The sequence below is a fragment of the Echeneis naucrates genome, chromosome 20 (assembly GCF_900963305.1).
Source record: "Echeneis naucrates chromosome 20, fEcheNa1.1, whole genome shotgun sequence".
NCBI lineage: Eukaryota > Metazoa > Chordata > Actinopteri > Carangiformes > Echeneidae > Echeneis > Echeneis naucrates.
The window spans coordinates 18,056,465-18,078,005 of NC_042530.1; the positions used below are offsets into that span (position 1 = coordinate 18,056,465).

The 21,541-nt window shown below is 39.9% G+C and overlaps 1 protein-coding gene across 10 annotated transcripts in view; it reads left to right on the plus strand.

Annotated features, from left to right (window-relative positions):
* ntng1a (netrin g1a) overlaps positions 1–21,541 on the plus strand; it is a 113,284-nt gene that overhangs the window by 68,296 nt on the left and 23,447 nt on the right. For all 10 annotated transcript variants that reach the window (XM_029528898.1, XM_029528903.1, XM_029528899.1 and 7 more), the window contains exon 4: positions 16,249–16,421. In XM_029528898.1, the coding sequence (XP_029384758.1) occupies positions 16,249–16,421 (173 nt within the window). The remainder of the gene's footprint in view (positions 1–16,248; positions 16,422–21,541) is intronic.

Below are 21,541 nucleotides of genomic sequence, written 5' to 3' on the forward strand. Positions count from 1 at the left end.
AGATCAACAGTCTCTTGCAACACTAACATGCAGAGACAGACAGAGAACAACCACTCACAGTCTCACTTACACTTATGGGCAAGCATAGTAGATGGCACTGTTCCCCCACAATAAAAAGGTTCCCAGGCCTGGGGCCTTTCCATGTGGAGTTTTTATAATCTCCCTGTGCTTGCAGGGGCTTCTTCCAGGTGCTCTGGTTTACTCCCACTGTCCAAAGATAAACTTTTTTGACTCAAATTGGTCATTTAAATAGATCAGACAGAGAGATTCAACATTTGTGCAGTTGAAACTTTGAACCCTCTCAGTTTAATAAATGTGGCAAACATACACTCCTGTAAGCTTAGTACAACTGTGCATCTTGCTCAAAGGCTAAACAGAGGCTAATTTGCTTGCTGGATAATTAGCCATAAAACAACTAAGTTAACAAGCTGGGTTCAAAGTGCTCAGATGGTTATCAGCTAATTAACAAAGAGTTAATAAGTTAACAACAGAGTCAAACTGTATGTCTTTGTAATGCAACATCATATTAGATGACTCAAATGAGTTGACAGCAATGGGACAGCTACTCATGATGTGGCAAATTGTTTTTGTTTTTTTTTTAAGGATCTGAAGATGGGAATCTCAGCTAACCCAAGGCCAATAACACAGTCGCATATTTATCTCACAAGAAAACTACATCGTCATCCAGACAATTCGGCCCCAGTACAGTGAGGATGGAGAAGGGAAAAAAAGAAAAATATATTCACACACTTTAAAGAAATTAAATGTTCTTTATGAAGTTAATTCATTCATTGATTCATTCATCTTCTACTATTTATCCGTTTTTGTGTCGCGATAAGATGCTGGAGCCAATCCCCAGCTCACATGAGGCGAGGATGGGGCACACCCTGGACAGGTCGCCAAAGTTGACTTGCATTAGAATACACTTAAAATCACAACATATAATCAAAGCTGTTTCACCAAATGAATTTCCCTGTTTAAACAGTTTACAAAAAAAATTGCAGTTATTTAAACCATCACATTTTGAGGAAAGATTTTACAAATGGTGGTTGTAATGTGTGAGGAAATTTAATTTTTTTACTCTGTTTGGCATTTTAGTGGGCAAACTGTTCATTTACCAATGTTTTTATGGCCGGCCTTAGTTAAAATATTTGAAATCTTAATGTTTTTTTATTTGGATGCAGTTTTTTTTCCATTTGTCCATTTGTGTGCACAGTGTGACTCTTTCCAAATTATGTGAACTAATGTTTAGAAGAATAGATTGAACATTGCAGCATTAATGTTAATCATATCAAACTGCCTGTAAAACAAGAACGGAAAAGCAAGTGGTCAAAAATTCCACTTGGCACCTTTTTATGTGGTACTGCCAAACACTATAACAAAAGTGTCACAGTCCGCTCCTGGTTTCCCCTCCTATCACCAAGCTCTACCTGCCTGCTTACTTCTCTGCAAGATCATCAGATTCACCTGTTTCTCCCAGCTAAGCACTCAGCCTTGCAGCATGCAAAGCTTTCCAGCCTTTTTCCCCAGACCGATCCCCCAGCTTAGACTCTGCCTGTCTTGGACTTGTTCTCCTCGTCTCTGGTAACCTGACTAGCCTTCTGTCTTTGGCATTTGCAACTGCCGGCTCCCAAGTGTGCCTGCTGTCTGCCTGGAATCCCTCCCCAGAGAGTCCTGTTATGTTCAGAATTTGGACTGTGCTCACTGATCAGGCATCCTGATTAATGTTTGTCTGGACTCTTGAACATTTTAGTAAAGTTCTGAACTATTCCGGTCTCAACCTGTGCTGTGCTTGTGTCCGATCTCATACCCATTACAAAAAGATGTATAATTCATATAATAGTTGAGATGTCTCCCGAGTGATAACAAATTCTGGGAATAGTGTCATTGGCACAAAACATCAGTGGTAAGAGGAAATCAACTCAGTCAAAACTTGTACAAAAAAAATCAAGAGATAAGTTGCCATGTCACTGAAACTGAACTCACAGAAAGTGTACAAGGCAATCTCTTTCTGTTTATCACAGACCAGAGGAATCATCAGAGTCTGGCGATATGAGGCGCAAAGCTACAAGTGACATGAAGATTTTATCACCAGAGCGGAGGGCAGGAGGCGTCAACAAATCCATTTCATGTTCTCAGGGATGAAGCCTCATTCATTTTACACTTGAGAAACCAAAGCTTGCGCTTACTAACTGTCAACATCACTTGTTTATCTATTAGGTGCTGCATTGCTGAATAATGCAGATCTTATATTTTGAGCATTGATCTAACTCTCAATCGTTTTGCCATTATTAGCAGGCAGCACAGACAATAAATTGGATTTATGTCTTGTGCTGGAAGAGTGTACTAGTTATATGCCCTGCATCACCAGGCAAGTCATGCTTCATCAGTATATATTATGGGATGTAGTGGCACCATATGCAGTATTTCCTAAGCTAGGAAATGTGTATCTGTAATAGTTAATGTGTGTGTATGTGTGTGTAGCGAGTTCATCACCATATATTGGCAGGAAGCATCTATGGTTCCCCTCATGGTCCAGATATTAATACCACCAGACAAGCTGAATGATTAGTTTCTAACTGCATCAAAATTACAGAAATCTCACTGTCGCCAATGAGTCCTTTCTCCATCTGATTTCCTAGTAAGGGTGTTCATCTCCATGTTTGGATGGCTACTTTTCTCCATTGTGAACAAAAGGGGGTTGAGGGCACAGAATCTGGACATATCATAGGCATTTTCTCTTCCTCGCAGAGCGCATTCAACATTCATGCAGTGACCCATTTCATTAATGGAGAGGCCTTTTTCCAACATTTCTTCTCCCCCATTTTCTTTGGCTGCAGCCACCCACATAATGGGCTCTGCTGTCAGGGATTCATGACTAATCCCCTCACTGACCTCTCCTTCACTCGCAGCCCCCACCACCTCACTGAGGATTTTGTAACTAATATAGGGCGGGAGAGATGTTGACAATACTTGAATAGTAAATAGCATCTGGAAGAATCCAACACTCTTATCTGAGAGAGTGTTTATTAATTTATTATTATTATTATTAGGGTTAGGGTTAGGGTTAACCCGAACCATTTCAACCCTAACCCTAACCCTAACATCTCTTCCATTACATTAAAATCACTGAATCATTTCTGCCTACTTGCTCTCTGTCTGTATTGGGGAAGTTTACCTTATGATCCACACACCAGCCATGTCAATTTACAAAACCAAACAGAAAGCTCACTTTATGAATTTGAACCAAGTGTTTTAATTTTCTGACTCCAATCAAACCTGATCATTTCATGGTATATCTGCCTTAAACCCAATCATTCCAAAAACTAATAATATAATTTTACTTACTCCAAGTTACAAGTACACAAGAGGACATACTATATATTTTGTGTTTTTCAAATTCTTATTTTGTGGCTTCCTATTTTTATTCCAATGGATTAAAACAGTGTGAAGGCCAATGGCAGTTGACAGGCTTCTTATTCACATTGTTGTTACAGCAATTAATTCTGTCAAAATGAATATGATCATGATTTGTTAATGCATGGTGCCTCATGACTACTCACGTGGTAATTCAAAATTGAAAGCTCGACTTGACTTAAATGAAAGAAAGTGATGTCAACTTTAAATAAGAACTTTCAAAAAAAAATAATAAATTTTTTCATCAGTTAGACGTCCTGCTGTGCTGGTCATGTCAGCATGGGTGACACAAGAAGAGAGCTTCATCAGTGCAGAAAACACCATATGGCAGTGTTTCCCTTTCACAAGCTGAAGCAGATTCAGCATTTCTAACTGAGAGAAAAGTGTTGACAGTGTCATAATACTGTTTCTGTTTGTCAACATCACCACAAACACAAATACACAGTGACTGCGCTAACATGGTAGGATCATAAGCCTCCCTAGTAAGACATTTGATTCTGATCTAAAGATGACAAGGAGTGACTGCTTGGTAATGGGATCATTGAATCATGAAAATCAATTCTGAGTGAGTTTTCTTTTGCAGAGGCCAATAAATGCAGGGGCTCATTATGCATGGCCATTGGACATTGCTGTTGCCTTCAAGCAGAACAAGAGCGCACAATAGAGCTGCATCTGACAAAAGAGAAGATGACTAACAATCACACCAACAGAAAGAGCTGTATTGAATTTTCCAGACCTTGGCTTCTTTAGCAGAGGTAATGTAACTTACTGGAGCATGGTGACTCATAGTGATGTGGGGTGATGGCTGAGATGATGGTGATTATGTTAGGTGATGGTCATTAATGGGACTTGGCAGAGTTCAATAGATTTGACTTTCTGACCAGACCACACATCACCACTGTGGCTGCAGTTTTTTTATATCAGGTAGTCACTAATACCAGGGTTCATCTGAGTGAACTGACAATATTTAAGACTCAAGATCAAAGTTAAAATCTTCAGGATATGGTTGATTCACCCCATGACACCAGCAGTTACTATTATAAACTTTGTGTGTGTCTTTAGTTCAAAAGACAAATGTTTATCAAAGTTTCCTCTTCAGAATGACGAGGACTGATGGTGTTGAATTTGTTCCCCCCAACAATATCTAGAAAATTGGGACATTGTGCCTCTCATCTGACCTTTGTCCTGTACATGCACATTTTATCTCAGCATGCATACTTGATAATCTTTGCATGTAAATCAGTTTGCAAATACAAAAACTTATTTAGATTGTTTTTATCCTTCATTTTCTAAGCATGTGAGTGTAGTAAATCTCTCTCTGTCTTCCTGATTATTTGAAGAACTAAATGCTCTAAATTTTACAACCTGCTTTTCCCAGATGCTTAATAGACTACATTTCCCAGCAGCCTGCAAATACATATATATGAGTTTCTGTGAGTATTTGTACATACTGAGAGATAGATAGATAGGAGATAGAAGATGGAGGTGACAAAACAGCACAAACTACAAACACGCGCACACACTATAAGCAATTCTTTACATGTCAGACCATTCTCATTGGTCACTGGGAGGCCATTCAGCTCCTCATTTCAGTCAGTTGAAACAATCACTCCTTTGGTCTGTCTGTTTTCAACACAACAGTGAATACCTTAAGCACGCTAATGACCAGGGAGAAGAGATCACTAAGAGTTAACTCCTCTTCTCACCGGGAAGCTGCTGACATGTTCTGTAATCAGACCTGCTCTTTGGGTCCTACCCTGGTTTCAGGTTATTGCTCCTGGTGGTTGTAGCCATGGGACATGTCTGCTTCAGACATCAGGATAAAGTAGTAAGGGACAGTGTTGCCAAAGTTTAAGACTGTTGACATTTACATGAGGCTATAACAGAACAGACAACAATTAAGAAATAAGAATGCTTTCATTATTTTCCTTAGTTCATGATTGAAGTATTTTCTTTTTATCTTTATTTTTCTTTCTGTATGAATTTGAAACATGACCCACACTATTTTTGACATGACCCGCATTGTTAATGATTTGGTAAGGCAGAGTAAAACCGATTCTATTTGCATAAAAATTCAAGGTTACAAAGGAATGCTGTTGAATAGGCAGAGGATTATCATCCTTTTCTGTTTAACATGCACACAGTGGTTAAATAAAGTTTTATATCCAAACAAGCTTCCAACCCAAATTGATTAATGGCTCCAATCAGTCATGTTGCTTATGGAATAACAAGGTGAGTTAAAATCGCTTCTCCACATGGCCTTTCCTTGAATCTGCATCACAGTATCTCATCCTCCCATGGTGGATCATTGTCACTCCACTGCAGTGTATTTTCTGTCACAAGTAGTCTTTAGCTGAGAGCAGTATCACAGAGGCTCTGCATGTCGATTTTATTGAACTGGCTTGGCATGTCAGAGGCAGTAAAGACCTCTTGATTGACTTCTGCTTGGATAGCATGTCCAACTCCATACATTAGTAATGCTGAGGACTCAATAGATGGATGTCCTAGATGGATTGATGCAGCCAGGCGCATTTGCCTCAATGCAAGAAGCTGTAGATTAACTGAGCTTGCATGGTCATGACAAAATATACAATAATGTTATCTTGGCAGTGTGTTGAAAATAAAAATTAAGTGCAAGATTTGTAAAGGGTTATAATGACTTATTTTGGGCAGCGCAGCGATATAGTGGTTAGCACTGTTGCTCACAACAAGAAGGCTGTGGATTTGGCTCCTAGCCTGGAGCCTTTCTGTGCAGAGTTTGCATGTACCCCCTGTGTCTGCATGGGTTTCCTCCAGGTACTCTGGTTGCCTCCCACCATCCAAAGACATGTATGTTTAGGTTAACTGGCGACTGGACTGGCGACCTGTCCAGGGTGTACCCCGCCCTCACCTAATGTGAGCTGGGATTGGCTCCAGCACCCCCCATGACCTGGAAATGGGGAAGGGGTGAAATGAATGAACAACTTATTTTGAAAGGAACAAAGTGCTCAAGAACTTTGCATCAATAAACCAAAACAATCATTAAAATTATTTGGAGTGCTGTAGTTTTTAAGCAAATTCCCATACTGTAGTTCACCAGGTAAGCATTTAAGCATTAAGCATTTATTACTGCAGCTTTAAGAGAACTAAAATCTGCTGCATTAGGTAATTTGTTCATGCTTTATCTTTACAAAACTGATGAAATATGGTATGCCAGTTCCAATCAATCACAGAGTACACCTGCTAGAAAATAAAACATGCACACACAGCATATGCACAGTGTGGCTGTACTGTGTTCAGGTTCACAGGTAACCTTAAGCATTGATGGGTTCTCATGTCAATACAAGGGTCCACTTGGTGTAAAACATTTGTACAGTGTTTGTACAGAGTACAGTAAATTAAACTGTGTGTTGAAAATTTTTCATATTTCCTATATAATGTTTGTATATATTGTATATATATATATACATAGTCTATCTAGGTAGATAGACTACTGTACAGTCTATTTTCCTACTATTTTCTCAGACCAACTACGGTAACTGAGCCCATTTAAGAAGAGTACAGAGAATCTGCCTGCACTTTTCCCTCACTGCCCAGTGTGAGGGAAAGGAGGGATGGGGAAGTAGGATATAATTAGGGGGGAAGTTGAGGGAGGGTAGTGAGGTCCATCCCATGAGAGCTAGTTTTGAGATCTCTTTCACTTTCACTTCCCACAATGCACTGCAGGCTGGCAGTAAAGAGGTGGACGAGGCAATTAGTGGGGAGGATGTTAGCAGGAAGGATGATTTGTTTTAAAACTAACACAGCAGCTGCAAGCAAGTCAATAGGGAGGAGCCCTGTTGTCATATCGCGTATGTGTGTGTCTGTGTATATATATATATACACAGACACACACACGCAAATATTTGTATTTGTGTGTGTTAGTGTGATTGTGTAAGCACAAATCACCTGGCTACACATGCACAACACACACCAAAGCCTTTCTATTTCATTTTCATTACACATAATTAATCTAGTGTTGTCTGAACCGCTCCCCTACCCACCTCTCATAACCCCTGGAGTGTTTTTCTTCATTTACAGCAGACACTGAATGTAGACAGGGGCTCAAAAAAAAGAAAGAAAGAAAAAAAATATTTATTAACCAAATGGTTGACCCAGTTAGCTTGTGTATGAACACACCTGGGCGTTAGATTGAAATTTAATTGCTGCTTCACGTGGTTAACCCACTTAAAGACCATGTTGAGTTTAGTCTGCTCAATTTGTTGGGATCAGCAGCTTTGTGCATCAGGGATGCTGTAGGCTTGTATAGCGGGTAATTACTATTAATTAGTGGCTGCTACATTTTGATATTGAAGCCACAATGAGTAAAATGGAGCAATGCCAGTGAAAGAACTTGGCTGAGTAAAAAATAGTTGTTATGGCTGGAGTAATATTCAATAAACAGGCATTTTCATGAAAGCCAATGCTTCATTTGGCCTGTTGTTGTCAGGTGTCATCAGTGGAATGGCGTATGTATCCTCAGTGTCAGTCAGAATCCCATTACGGCAGAGGTCATCGCTTACCTGGAGCACTGTGTCGCAACAGGCTGCTCTGTTTGCATTTCCACCAGGATGAAGAAAAATAATACATTTGCACTGAGCAGTATTATCTGCCTCCCATATTTCAAGGAGCAAAACCTTAAACCTTTGTCAGATATAAAAACATGTTTGCTCCCCTTTCTCCGACAAAATAGAATCAAAACTTCAGTCAAGGTTTTTTTTTTTCATGCAATTTAAACTCGTAGCCTCATGGGTAATTCTGAATACATATCAGGACCTTTTGCTCACAGGCACACTCAATCATACCTTGAGCAATATCACTCAGAGAGCTCCCCACAAAAACAAAGATACCATAGCCCCATGAATATTTATGGTTAGAAGATACTGGAGCAGAGTTAAAAGACTAATAGCTGGACAGAGACGAGCGATGAAAAGAATGATACAAAGGCTGATGGAGAAGAAGGAGGAGTCCATCTTGCTGAGCAAGCCCAAGAAGCAATGAAGATAGAGTAACACAGACTTACAATTTTCCATTGAAATGCCTTTAAATATAAATATATTTGGCCCATCCTGTGAAACATTTTTTGCTTTCGCAACAGTGAAGGAGTCACTGCTCACTGGCAGGACAACAGCGCTGGTGGACATGAGCCTCTTCAGGACCCTCATCTCCATCATTATGCCAACAGCACTATCATTTCTGGACACTGATTAAAATGTTTTCAACGTTAAAAGAAGCTGAAGGTTAAACCACTAAGGGCTTGTGTGAAATCATTTCACGCCACATCCCCCAACCCACTTCTCACTCACACACATACACACACAAACAATAACAAGCTAGATAGCAAGCTCATAGACTGATAATTATAATCTCATCTTGATTTCAGCTCATCCTCATGATGACTCATCTGGAACCAATTTTTCCTCAATATATATATATAGTAGTATAGCAATAGTTGCTGCTGAAGATTTAATCCAGTGTTTCTAAAGATTATAACACTCTAACATGAACTGCACTGGTTGAGAGCTCTAAAGGTGTGTTTGAGACTTTCTGCTTTTATGGGTCAAAATATAGAATTTGGCTGGACCACATCCAATCTAAATGTTAACTTGAAGCCGTGGTGGAACCTGTCCTGACATCATCACAGCCTGTTCTCTTCTCTTTGTATATTAATATAGTTGATTCTTCTCATTTATGTGTTTTTCTCTTTCAGTCCAACTCTAACCTGGGAAGAGTTTTATCTCAAAAAGCAAGTGTGGTCCTTATTTACCTCAATTTTGAAACATAACAGAAGTTTAAATACAATCTCAACACTTCCTGCAATCAATTCAAAGTAAAAATCCTATTTTAATGGATATAAATTCTTAGAGCCTTTTAATGTTGTGCTGCAGGATGATTATTGTGCCACTGTTTAGAAGTTTATTTCCTTCCCTCTTTTCTCATGTGCAATTATTCCTCTGTATTCCAAACCAATAATCAAAGCAGTTTCAAAGTTTATTTGACTTAAGAGCAGTGAGGCTCAGTGTATAGGAAGTTCTCTTTTGGGAAAGTAAGTAAGTAAGAAAGTAGAGCAGTTTGGTAGACTGATAATATATGTCATTTTGAACTTATGAATATAGCACTTACACGATGTGATATGTTTAACTTGAATTTTGCATGGCTGTTTTTAAAAAATGCACAAAGACACAAGCAACCACCACAACTTGTTCACCCCACAACTGCACACAGTACTCAACAAGTCCTGTTATACAATCTCCAGCTGTAAACATGAGGTGAGTCCTGAATACAGCAGCCAGTTAATGTTGGTGATGTGCAACAGAAGCAAGCTTGAGAGGGCAAGATGGCTTGTCTGGTTAAGCTCCAGTGGGATCTATTGAATCATCCATCTGAAATGCATGTTCACCTGGTGAAACGTGCGTACATGTAGCTCTATAATGAGCCTGGATTACTATTTTTTGAAAATGTCTCACTCCAAGCCTAGTTTAAAGAAAAACCCTGAAGTCGGGGAAACCGGGAGCAACATTAACCCGAGTATTCTCTTGGCTTTGAGCAAGATAACTGACAATATAACAAAGTCATTCGATGCTAAAGTTGACACTGTGTTTGCTGCCATGCGTGAGCAAACGTTTAGGATGCAGGAATTGGAAACGCGGGTTGGGGATGCCAAGACATGGATCTCAGGCGTGGAGGACACGACAGACACACTGCAAGCTAAGGTGGCAAAACTTACAGATATGGCAGATCATATTGATGATTTGGAGAACCACAGTCGCAGGTGTAACCTTCGTCTGGTCGGGCTGCCTAAGGGCACGGAGAAATCCAGTCATTTTCATGGAGACGTGGCTTCCCTCCTATCTCAACCTCACAACCAAAACCGGGTCAAGTTGGACTGCGCACACTAAGACTCCCTAGCAACTAGGCCAGGCACTACCCAACGCGCCAGGCCCAACATCATGAAACTCCACAATTTTGCTGATAAACAACGAGTGATGGCAGCGGCCCGGCACCTTGCTAAACCAGGCAGCGGACCAGATCAGGGTCTCCTTCTTCAATGATTACTCAGCGGTGGTAGCCAAGAAATGTAAGGCCTTTGACGAGGTGAAAAGTTATCTAAAGAGGAAAAATGCACAATATGCCCTTCTATATCCCGCTTCGCTGAGGCTGACTGTCAATGGCATGGAGAAGAGATTTAATATACCATGGGCAGCTGGAACCTTCATGGACTCGTTGCCCTGAATATGTGGACTACCCACCACCGGATTATCCTTTTTCTAATACTGTGCCTGGACCGCACTTCATAGAATAGAATCCTTTATTGTCACTGTTCACATTGTCACCAACATTAACTGTGAAAATATGCTTAGCAGCTCCACATGGCAGCGAGAAAGAAAAACAAGAAAAACACAAAAGCGCGATAAAAACACAAAAGCGCGATAAAAAAAAACACAAAAGCGCGATAAAAAACACAAAAGCGCGATAAAAAACACAAAAGCGCGATAAAAACACAAAAGCGCGATAAAAACACAAAAGCGCGATAAAAACACAAAAGCGCGATAAAAAACACAAAAGCGCGATAAAAACACAAAAGCGCGATAAAAACACAAAAGCGCGATAATGAAAATCATGATCATGAAACAGTGTGAGTATTTTCCAGGTTCAGGCATATGTGCCAATGTCTATGAGTAGGCACGGGTTTAGCGCTTGTTGCACCTGTTGGCTCCCACTGGCAGGAGAAGGACGGTTTATCCCTACATGTTCAGTAAGGTTGTTGCCCAGTCGTTAGTTCTATATGTTATGTTATGTTACATTATACACAGCTTTGTTTGCCTGTTATTATGTGTCGTGGATGTATTGGCTCAATATGCTCTGCATGATACATGAATAATGCTATTAATGAATAGGCTGCGAGTATGCACCTGGAATGTACGGGGTTTCCACAACCCTATTAAGCAGAGAAAAATTATTATATGTCTAAAGAAGGATGATGTAGATGTTGCTATGTTACAAGAGACACATCTCAATGACGCAGAGCATTTAAAGTTACAACATGGGCAATTTGGAGTATTTTTCTCGTCCTTCACTACAAGAAATAGGGGTGTGGCAGAATTGAAAAAAATTACCTTTCATAGTATCTGATTGTGTTAATATGAAAGGTCGCTATGTGATAGTCAAGGGTACTTTGCAAGGTCAAACTGTTGTAATGATGAGTGTGTACTTTCCACCTGCCCACCCAATCACCTTCCTCACCAAAATGTTTCTGGACTTAGCTCCATTCCTCTCAAATTCCACTGTCATTGTTAGCGGTGATTTTAATTTAATATTAAACCCTCTTATTGACAAATTTCCACATAGTACCTTCCCCTCCTCTCCTCAGGCCAACACACTTTTACCCACCCCTCTGATAAACAATATACATTTTTCTCTGCCCCATAAGTGCCAAACCAGAATTTATATATTTTTTTCTGCCTAGAACTGACTTATTTTCAGTTTTATCATGCAATATAACCAGTACAATAATTTCTGAGCATGCTAAAGTAATTATGGACTTAAATCTCAAGACTGCATTACACCAGTTTTGTCACTGGAGACTTGATCCTGTTATTCTTCAGGATGAGAAATTTACTTAACACTTTTCTACCGAACCTAAAGCATTTCTGGAAATCAACACCTCTTCGGCTGGTAATGCCTCCATCTTGTGGGAAACATGCAAAGCTTACGCAAAAGGATTGATCATTTTGTATTCAGCAACAAAGAAGAGCCAAAGACAGGAGAAACAAAAATCTTTAGAGGGCGAATTGACGGACAAAGAAAAGGCTTGTCTCCTCTTCACCACCATTGTGGCAAGAAATCACGGCACTCAGATCAGCTCTAAATTGCCTCCTTATCCATATCAGGCTAGTGAGGAAGTCACCAGGACCTGATGGCTTCTGTTGTGAAGTTTATGAGAAGGTCCAAAATATTCTCATAGAACCTCTTCTTAATATGTTCAACCATTCCTTCACTGTGGGGGAATTCCCACAGACACTGAAGGAGGCCAATATATCCTTAATTTTAAAGAAAGGGAAATGTCCTGACTCATGCGGATCCTATAGACCTTCTGAATGTGGATAGAAAGCTACTTTCTGAGATCCTAGCCTCCCGTCTAGAAAATCTTTTGCCAACATTGGTGAAGGAAGGTGAAGGATTTATTAAGGATCGGAATTCAGCTACCAATGTTAGATGCTTGCTGAACGCTATCTAAGCTTATAAACAAAAATCTATTAACAGTCTGGTTCTTTCTCTAGATGCAGAGAAAGCATTCGACCTAATTGAATGGTCTTTCTTACTGTATACAATGGGGAAATTTGGCCTGGGGGGAACTTTATAAAATGGGTTAAAATTATATATACAATACCGCAGACAGCAGTTTTGACTAACAGACTCCATTCTGAATACTTTAGTACTCACAGAGGGGTAATACAAGGATGCCCTTTATCACCCCTCCTATTCGCGCTAGCCATAGAGCCACTTGCTGAGGCTATACTGGTGACATCTACAATACGCAGCTTAGAGATTGGACATCTGTGTCACAAAATAACCTTATACGCGGATGATATTTCGATCCTTTTGACCGACCCTGAAACATCTGTTCCAGGTCTTATTCATGTGATTGGCAGATTTAGTTGTTTCTCTGGCTATAATCTCAAAGTGGTCAAAGCTATTGGATCATTACAAAATGGGAAGTCACCAGGACCTTCAGGACGGCTTCTGTTGTGAAGAAGTTCCAAAATATTCTCATAGAACCTCTTCTTAATATGGTCAATCATTCCTTCACTGCGGGGGAATTCCCACAGACACTGAAGGAGACCAATAGCCTGATCGATCACCTCCCATACTGTGTCATATGTTGACTTGTCATTTGAAAGCTGTTTTGTATGTTTTGTTGTATGTCGAGTTTTGTAGACAATGTGTTGTGTGAAAAACAAAAACTGCAATAAAAATAATGTGGGGGAAAAAAAAAAAACAAGCAAGTCAGGTAACAAGATGCAATAGGTAGCCTAAGTACAGCAACAGTGGATTCATGAGTGGAATCATTCTTATTTGCTGGACTCATTTCACTTCCTGTGCTAACAGCTAACTGCACAAAGTTTGCCCTTGTTCCCCATAGAAAAAAAGACTGAAAATTGTCATAATTTCTTCAGGTTGTTAACATCTAAATCTACCTTAAAATTAATATGTAGACTATTGAGCTGAACTATCAGCAGTCACTGGAATAAAAGAGTCTTGTTCAATAAATAATACAAAAAAATTCAAATTCCTCTGAATGTCAAGGTCGGTAGGGGTGAGGACTCAGACAAGTTTCGGTGAAAAATTTACTTTTAATTTGCAAACAGAAAACGACAAGAACGAGACAGAACAAGACTTAAATACACAGTGACTAGACAAGACAGAAGTGAACCACGTTAGGGCAGGGAAGGCAATCAACATGGGGGAAACAGAACAAGAACAAGACTTTCAAAATAAAACACAAACACAAACACAAACTGAAAACTCAATCCCTGACACTGAACAAAAGCAACATTGATTTAAAAAAGAATGTAGGTCTACAAAGTGAAGCCAGTGGTGTAGTTTTAAATCTGCACTTCTTTCTAATGGCCATTGGGGAGACACAAGTTAGACTATACTGAATTGTAATGGAAAATGAACTATTTCTCACTTGATTTATTAAGTCATTAAATGTTTTTCTGGTGTATTTATGTCTTTGGTCTGTGTTTTGAAGTCTTTTTTAATACAACATGATGTTTTGGTTTTTTTTGTTTTGTTTTTTTAAATGCAGCCCTCATGTAGAGGAAAGCCAGTCTAAAGCAGAGTGTGCATTAGGACATTTACCCATGTGCTTTACAGACTGTGCTGCTGCTTTTCACTATGACATATCCGTTCAGACATCCACAGCTACATGACTGCACAATTGTTGAAAAAATAAAGTCTCAAAACAGAGCCTAGGCAATGCTCTATGTAATTTGTCACTCTTTAAAAGTTGTGTCAGCATAAAAATGATTGTTGGCCACAGTGTCTCTTCACACTACAATCCCTTGCACCAAGCAAAAATATTCCACTCTCAGCAAACTGATAGCATTCATCCATCCATCCATCCATCCATCAGTACAACACAACTATTAACATGTTTAAGTAATCAGGTGTTACCTTTTGTAGCTCTTTTTACCAAAACACGCCACCATTTGACTAAAAAGTATTAATGATTAAGATCGATGATCAGGGCTTATTACAAATAAGAAGCCTTGAGATAAAGATGACAGACTTCTGTCTTCAGTCTTCTGTCAGACTGAAACCAGGTATTCATCCATCTGGATCTGAAATAGAAGTAGTCATCAGACTTTAACCACGCCAGTATTACATTACATTTGGAGCAGACAGACAGCTGATAGTTTGAGAATTAAGGTCAAGAAGCAGGGAGTGGTTACAGATTGTGCTTTTACTTTATAATTATATTAGCTTGAAGGATCAAGCTAAAGTGTAGAGAAACAGAATGGACAGAGTAACACAGACCAGCTGTCACCAGACTTTCTCAATGAGATTTCAGCATACACAGCTGTGGGGCTATCTGTGGCACCTCCATCTCCCACTTTCATTCTATTAAGCTCTCTCGGCAAGAAGAACCCACGCAGAGCTGAATTTCATGTGGCTCCTTGTTTCATAACTAAAAAACAGCTGAATGAAAGGGTGTACTCAGACAGTCTGCCTCTCTGACTTTATCTTGAAATAAACAAACAGCCACAGCTCCATCTGTAATGATTCATGCGTTTATGCCTTTTTTAAAGTTACAGATAGTGCTTGTGTTGGTGCTGCATCATGACTCATTGTTTACTTTGGAAATGGTATGGTTATAATTGGGACTCAGCTGTCCCATTGTTCTTGGAATACGTTGGATCACCTTTCAAGGTTGGTTACTGTTGTAGTGCCCCAGTGCAGCAGGGAGTGGGCAGGGGAGCATTCTCCTAACAGCCTTTCTCCTGCACTCAGTTATATTGTTGCATAGTACTCCAAAAACAGCTTTAGTAATTCAAAGTTCTCTGTATTCTTCAGAGTACATTATGCTACATGAGGGTCATAAATTAATTTAACGGATAGATATCCCCTCAATAGTCATCAAGCCGTGGAAGAAAATGAACTTTCTGAGTTCATTGTTAAATGAAAGTTCTGGTGAGGAGGATGTGAATGAGGATTTAGTGCACCTTTAGGGAATCCCTTCTTCCAGACTGAAAATACGTTTCTGCGTTTTCATCTCATATTAATTTGTCTTTGAGAACGTAGCCATGCTGTTGCTCTTTAACACCCTCTGGCTAACTCTGAGCTATTCTCTGAGAATGAAACCTCGATGCCTTCACTCTCCCACTGTTCTTCAATTTCGCTTGTTAATTTTGGATTTTTTCATCAGCCTCCCCCTGCATGTCTTTGCCTTGCTTTCTTCTCTCATTTATCAGCTGTGGCCTGACTACAATTACGCATCCTCCAGTGGGACAATTACAACAGAGCTACAGTCCTGAGTGATGAGGGCAGAAATAAAAGCGAGAAAATAACTATTTCAAATTTGTTCTGGCAGTGCTTCCCTCCTTTTGAACTAGCTCCTCTTGTGAACCTGGCATATGAAAAAGCAATGATCTGACTGTGTCCCAGTGCTGCCACTAGTCAAGGACGTGCTGCCCTTCAGCCACATTTGCCACTACAAAATAAAAGCTGTGTTGGAAAATTCACTCATGTTGCTATAGTCATCCTCCCTCCCCTCCCCCTCCTAAATTCCCTCTTCCTTTTTGACAGGTGCAAGTGCAACCTTCATGCCAACAGCTGTGTGTATGACAAAGAGAAGTTGAGCTGTGAGTGTGAACATAACACCACTGGGCCCGACTGTGGCCGATGTAAGAGAAACTACCAGGGGCGAGCATGGAGTGCTGGCTCCTACCTGCCCATTCCTAAGGGAACAGCTAATATCTGTGAGTATAAATGTGCATACACACACAGACACACAAAGACTAAATTGATGGGTCATGGCTTACACACAACATTACAATGCCTTGGCACAATAAAGATCTCCCCTGAAACAACTGATAAAATTTAAATCCCAATAAGCAGTGTCCGGTGTGTCATGTCTGAAGGTTGTGGTGGCAGTCACTACATTAATCACTAGATGGAGAGTTTTGAGGTTTTAGAGCAACATGAAGAAATTAATAATGTTATGATTTGAAAGGCAGAGAAGCAAAGAGTAAGCTTTTGTGTGGTTGATATGTAATATCATTTTAAAAAGAATGTGACAGAATCTAAGACCAGAGCATCATTCAACTAAAACGCTAAATATAACTATAACTAACTAAACAAAAACTAAAAAAAAAAAAAGAAAGTTATTTTAACATGAAAATGTTAATCATGTCAATTTATGCTAAATATGGGGAAACGGATGCCCATTGCTCAATCAATCAAAACTGTGCACACCATACTTTAGAAGTGCAGAGTACAAGTATTGAAAGAGGATTTCCATCACATTTTTGCTCATCTTGATATATGCAGAAAGACATAATGTACAAAATTACTATTTTAAAATATGATATCACAGTTACTCATCTTTCAATCTATAACACTCTTGTTTATTTGATTCTTGAAGAGAAACAGCAAGAGCTGTCAGACACAGTGTCACACAGTGCTCTCTGTTTGTATGGTAGATCAGAGGCACTGAAGCAACAAGCTAAGATAAGATATGCCTTTATTCGTCCCACAGTGGGGAAATTTACAATATTACAGCAACAAAAAAGGGCATTGGTGAAAAAGAAATAGAATTACACAACAAATACAATGTATAGTATAGAATATAAACAAGTAATATAAAAAATATGTACATTAGTACTATAGAAAAAATATTTGTGATCCAGTCAGTTCAAAAAGTTTTGAAGTCTGACAGTTGCAGGAAGGAAGGACCTGCGATATCATTCCTTCACACACTTTGGGTGAAGCAGTCTGTTGCTGAAGGAGCTCCCAAGTGTTGTTAAGAAGTCCTGCAGAGAGTGGGAGTCGTTCTCCAGCATGGATGACAGCTTAGCCATCATCCTCCTCTCTCCTACCGTCAAAAGATTCATGTAAAGTGGCGAATGGTGAGACGGGGCGTATAAGCCATGTGAATGAAAGAATGAATGGATGAGACCACGTGAACCCAGCATCTACAGCCCTCAGGGACCCTTCCATCCACTAAAACATCAGATTGATGAGGGGTGGAGGCTGTAAGTTTAAGTTTGCAGGCATTAATTTAAAAGCCCCAGTTTTATCTTGCCCCGTCTCCTTATTACTCCACTGTGATTTCTGAATTTCTCAACAGTGCTCGAGGACTCTCAGCCATCGGCTGATGACTTATTCTCCATCCCAGAGGATCAGCATTATGAGAGTTATGAGAGTTTGGGGGGAGCGGGGGGGGGGGGGGTTAGCGAAATTGCCATCCCCAGAGCCCAGATTGACAGTACATTATTAAAAAAAGTGACACACACACCCTGTACACACACTCCTCAAAGCATTCACACACACATTTATAATGACACAAGGACACATATGCACACACACAGTGCCTTTAGGTGTTGAAAAACAGTCTGGGTATAAAGTGCATTATTATACTTTGTCTTGGAGGGAAAAAATCCATAATGTAATAACGCTGTAAAAAAAATCTATAGGAATTCAAGGCAATCCCCCCTGAATAAAAGAGAATGCACAAGGCTAACAGAAAACTGCATCTTTGTGTTTTGTAATTTTCAAGCTCATTCAATACCAATTCCAAAAGTCTCCTTCACTCTTTGTGTTTCCCCCCGAACCCACTGAACATATGGCAGCGCTGCGGTGACAAATTTGTCAATGATGAAAATTTAATTAAGACTTAATTTCTTTTTACAATGCTCATCAAGTCATCTGATGCGATAAGGAAATCGATATATCATCATTTGGAGGAAGTGTAAAGTTAGGTTAAGTTATGGTATTTTACAAGGAACTATGTCGAGAGACATAACAACGGAATTCAAAAAGTGACAAAGAAAGAGAAAGATGGCAAAGATAGAAGGAGGGGAAGTGGGCATTTCTCTCTGCCACAGCTAACTCAGCTCCAGCCTTCTGCAGTTGCTCTGTCGCTCTCATTTTCCCTCTCTAATCCCCACCACCACCTTGACCCCAACTCTCCTCAGCCTCACTCATTCTAGCTTCCTCCCTGTGTGGAGACAGAAGGAGAGGGATCAGTTTGAGAATTAACCATGGCAGCTCATTTCATTGTTGGGCTGAAGGAAACTGAAGGAGATACAGGCAGATAGGGGAATGGGGGGAATAGGGGAACTTTTGAGAGGCCAGGCAGCTCTGCGCCTGGCCTCTCAAAAGTTCATTTCAAACAATGAAAATCTATCCTGAATGTTACATTAAAGGAAAAATCCTAAAATACACTTTACATGGAGTATTTAACCTTTCCAGTGATGTATGTGTCTGCTGGAGTCACTGCAGGAAATATAGTCACGATGAAGGATTTTTGAAGAACATTTTGTCACAATGAAGTCGACCTCAGATATTTTGGATGTAACACACCATCACTTCATTGCTTTTTCCTTTTAGTCATTTGTATTGAGTTGTTTCATAATTATGGGATGAATTTGTGAATAAAAAATGTGCATAATTATTTTTGCTATCCTACGTGAGGCTACGGTGACCTTAATCTTTGAGAACCTCGAGCAGAACCAGGCTCAGGGGGGGCGGCCATCTGCCTCAACCGGTTGGGTTGAGAGTGGGAGAGAGAGCGAGAGAGAGAGAGAGAGAGAGAGAGAGAGAGAGAGAGAGAGAGAGAGAGAGAGAGAGAGAGAGAGAGAGAGAGAGGGTGAGAGAGGCATTGGGGGGGTGTAGGCAGGAACATGTTGCTGCATGAAGTTCATAGAGATGAGCTGTAGTACAGAATTCATGAAGATATGGGAGCAGCAGGTGTTGCAGGAACATGGGATGGTGATGAGTCACCACCTGCAGGATGAGGACAGGGAGAGAGAGGAGAGGACCTGGGAGAGACAGAGACTTTGGCAGAACATGGTTAGTAATTACAGTATAAATGCGTAGAACTGGGAGAAACAGGGATTTTTAAGAAGCCTGGTTCTTATCAGCGTATGCAGAGGGGAGGGAGGGGGAGAGAGGGAGAGATGCTCAGTCCTTCCCCCAGCAGCCTAGGCCTATAGCAGCATAGCTAAAGAGTAGAGGACTTTGACTTTTTAACTATCAGCTCTGTCATACAGGAAAGTTTTAAGCCTGGTCTTGAAAATTATTAAAGAGTCCGCCCCCCGGACCGATAATGGAAGTTGGTTCCATAGAAGAGGAGCCTGATAACTGAAAGATCTGCCTCCAGATTTACTCTTGGAGACTCTAGGAACCACAAATAAACCTCCATCTAGAGAGCGGAGTGGCCTGCTAGGACAGTAAGGAACTATGAGCTCTCTGAGATATGATGGAGCTTGGCCATTAAGAGCTTTATACGTTAAAAGAAGGATTTTGAATTCTACTCTATATTTCACTGGCAGCCAATGAAGAGCAGCTAACACAGGAGAGATATGATCTCTTTTCCTAGTTCCTGTTAATATTCATGCAGCAGCATTCTGAATCAACTGAAGGCCTGTTAAAGATTTGTTTGGACATCCAGATAGTAATGAGTTACAGTAGTCCAGCCTAGAAGTTACAAATGCATGGACTAGTTTTTCTGCATCATCCTGAGAAAGGATGTTTCTGATTTTCCTAATGTTTCTCAGGTGGAAGAAAGCTGCCCGACTAACTTGTTTTATGTGAGGGACAAAGGACATGTCCTGGTCAAAAATTACTCCAAGGTTTCTTACAGTTCTTTCATCCGTTTTAAACTTTAACACACCTTCAAAATTTTTGCTAATCCTAACCCTAGCAGAGCACCTATGTTGATATTTCAACCAAAATGATTTTGTGATGTGCTTTCAACTACTTTAAATAATATGTCTTGTTTTTTCATCACAATTATGACTCTGCTATATTTGAGCCAGATCTCATGCACTGTTCTGCTGCCATAAATACTCTCAGATGAACTAAATGCATGCCTAAATTTAGCACTGTCTGACTCAAACAGCTGATCTATGGAATAAGGCAGGGCATGGCAGATGAGTTAGTGTGTAGGAATACAATCGATCAGCAGTTCTGAAGGAGATGGCTGTTTGACAGCAAGATGAGAGATGAACATTGTCAAAATAAACCACACACAGTGATATTAACCCTTTATAAGCAGGGAACACAGCAGCAACACATGTGAACCAATATCAGACAAATATTCATAAGCTTGTGAGCCTTTTGGAAGCCTTGACCATTCTTCTCATAGAGCTCAGAAACATCATTTGTTCTTATTTTTCTTTGCTCTATTTAAAGTATTTTTCTTTGTATTGTCTTTGGTTCTATGTTACACCATAGAGGACAAAAGAACAAACGTAATTTTGATTCCTCTGTGTATCTTCTACATACATAAGAACAATAAAGTTGGCTTTGACTTGACATTGTGAGATAGTGAAAGCTTTTTTTGTGGAAGGATATTTTGACTTCACTTTGACTTGACTGCCTTTGGTATGAGAATTTAAAGAGAAATCATTTCATCGAAATATGTCTGTTTAAAAAAAAAATCGCATAGCTGTGAAATTCCCTTCACATAACAGAAAAAAGTCCCAGTTTTCTCTGTTTGTATCACAATGAGAAGAATAGATTTCCTTGTCAGGGCAGGATTAGGAAACACTTGTTCAGATTTAGCTGGAGCCAGCCTCAGAGTTTATGGATCTCTTTGATCAAACCAATAGAGGCATGGACATGCAGCAGATTTTACTGTAATGATTTATCCTGTGTCTGCAAAAAGATCCACATCAGCCCTCCTTCATCCCACTGAAAAATCCTGTATCTCCTGCATCTCAGATGAAAAAAGGCTTTGTCATACATCCCCAATGACAACAAATATAATTTTATATGACACACAAATTGCTTTTTTCAGCTGTTGTCCTCCAATTAGTGTACATTAATGCAGAACCTGCAAATGCTTCATCCTGATTATTATTCCTCCAGTCCA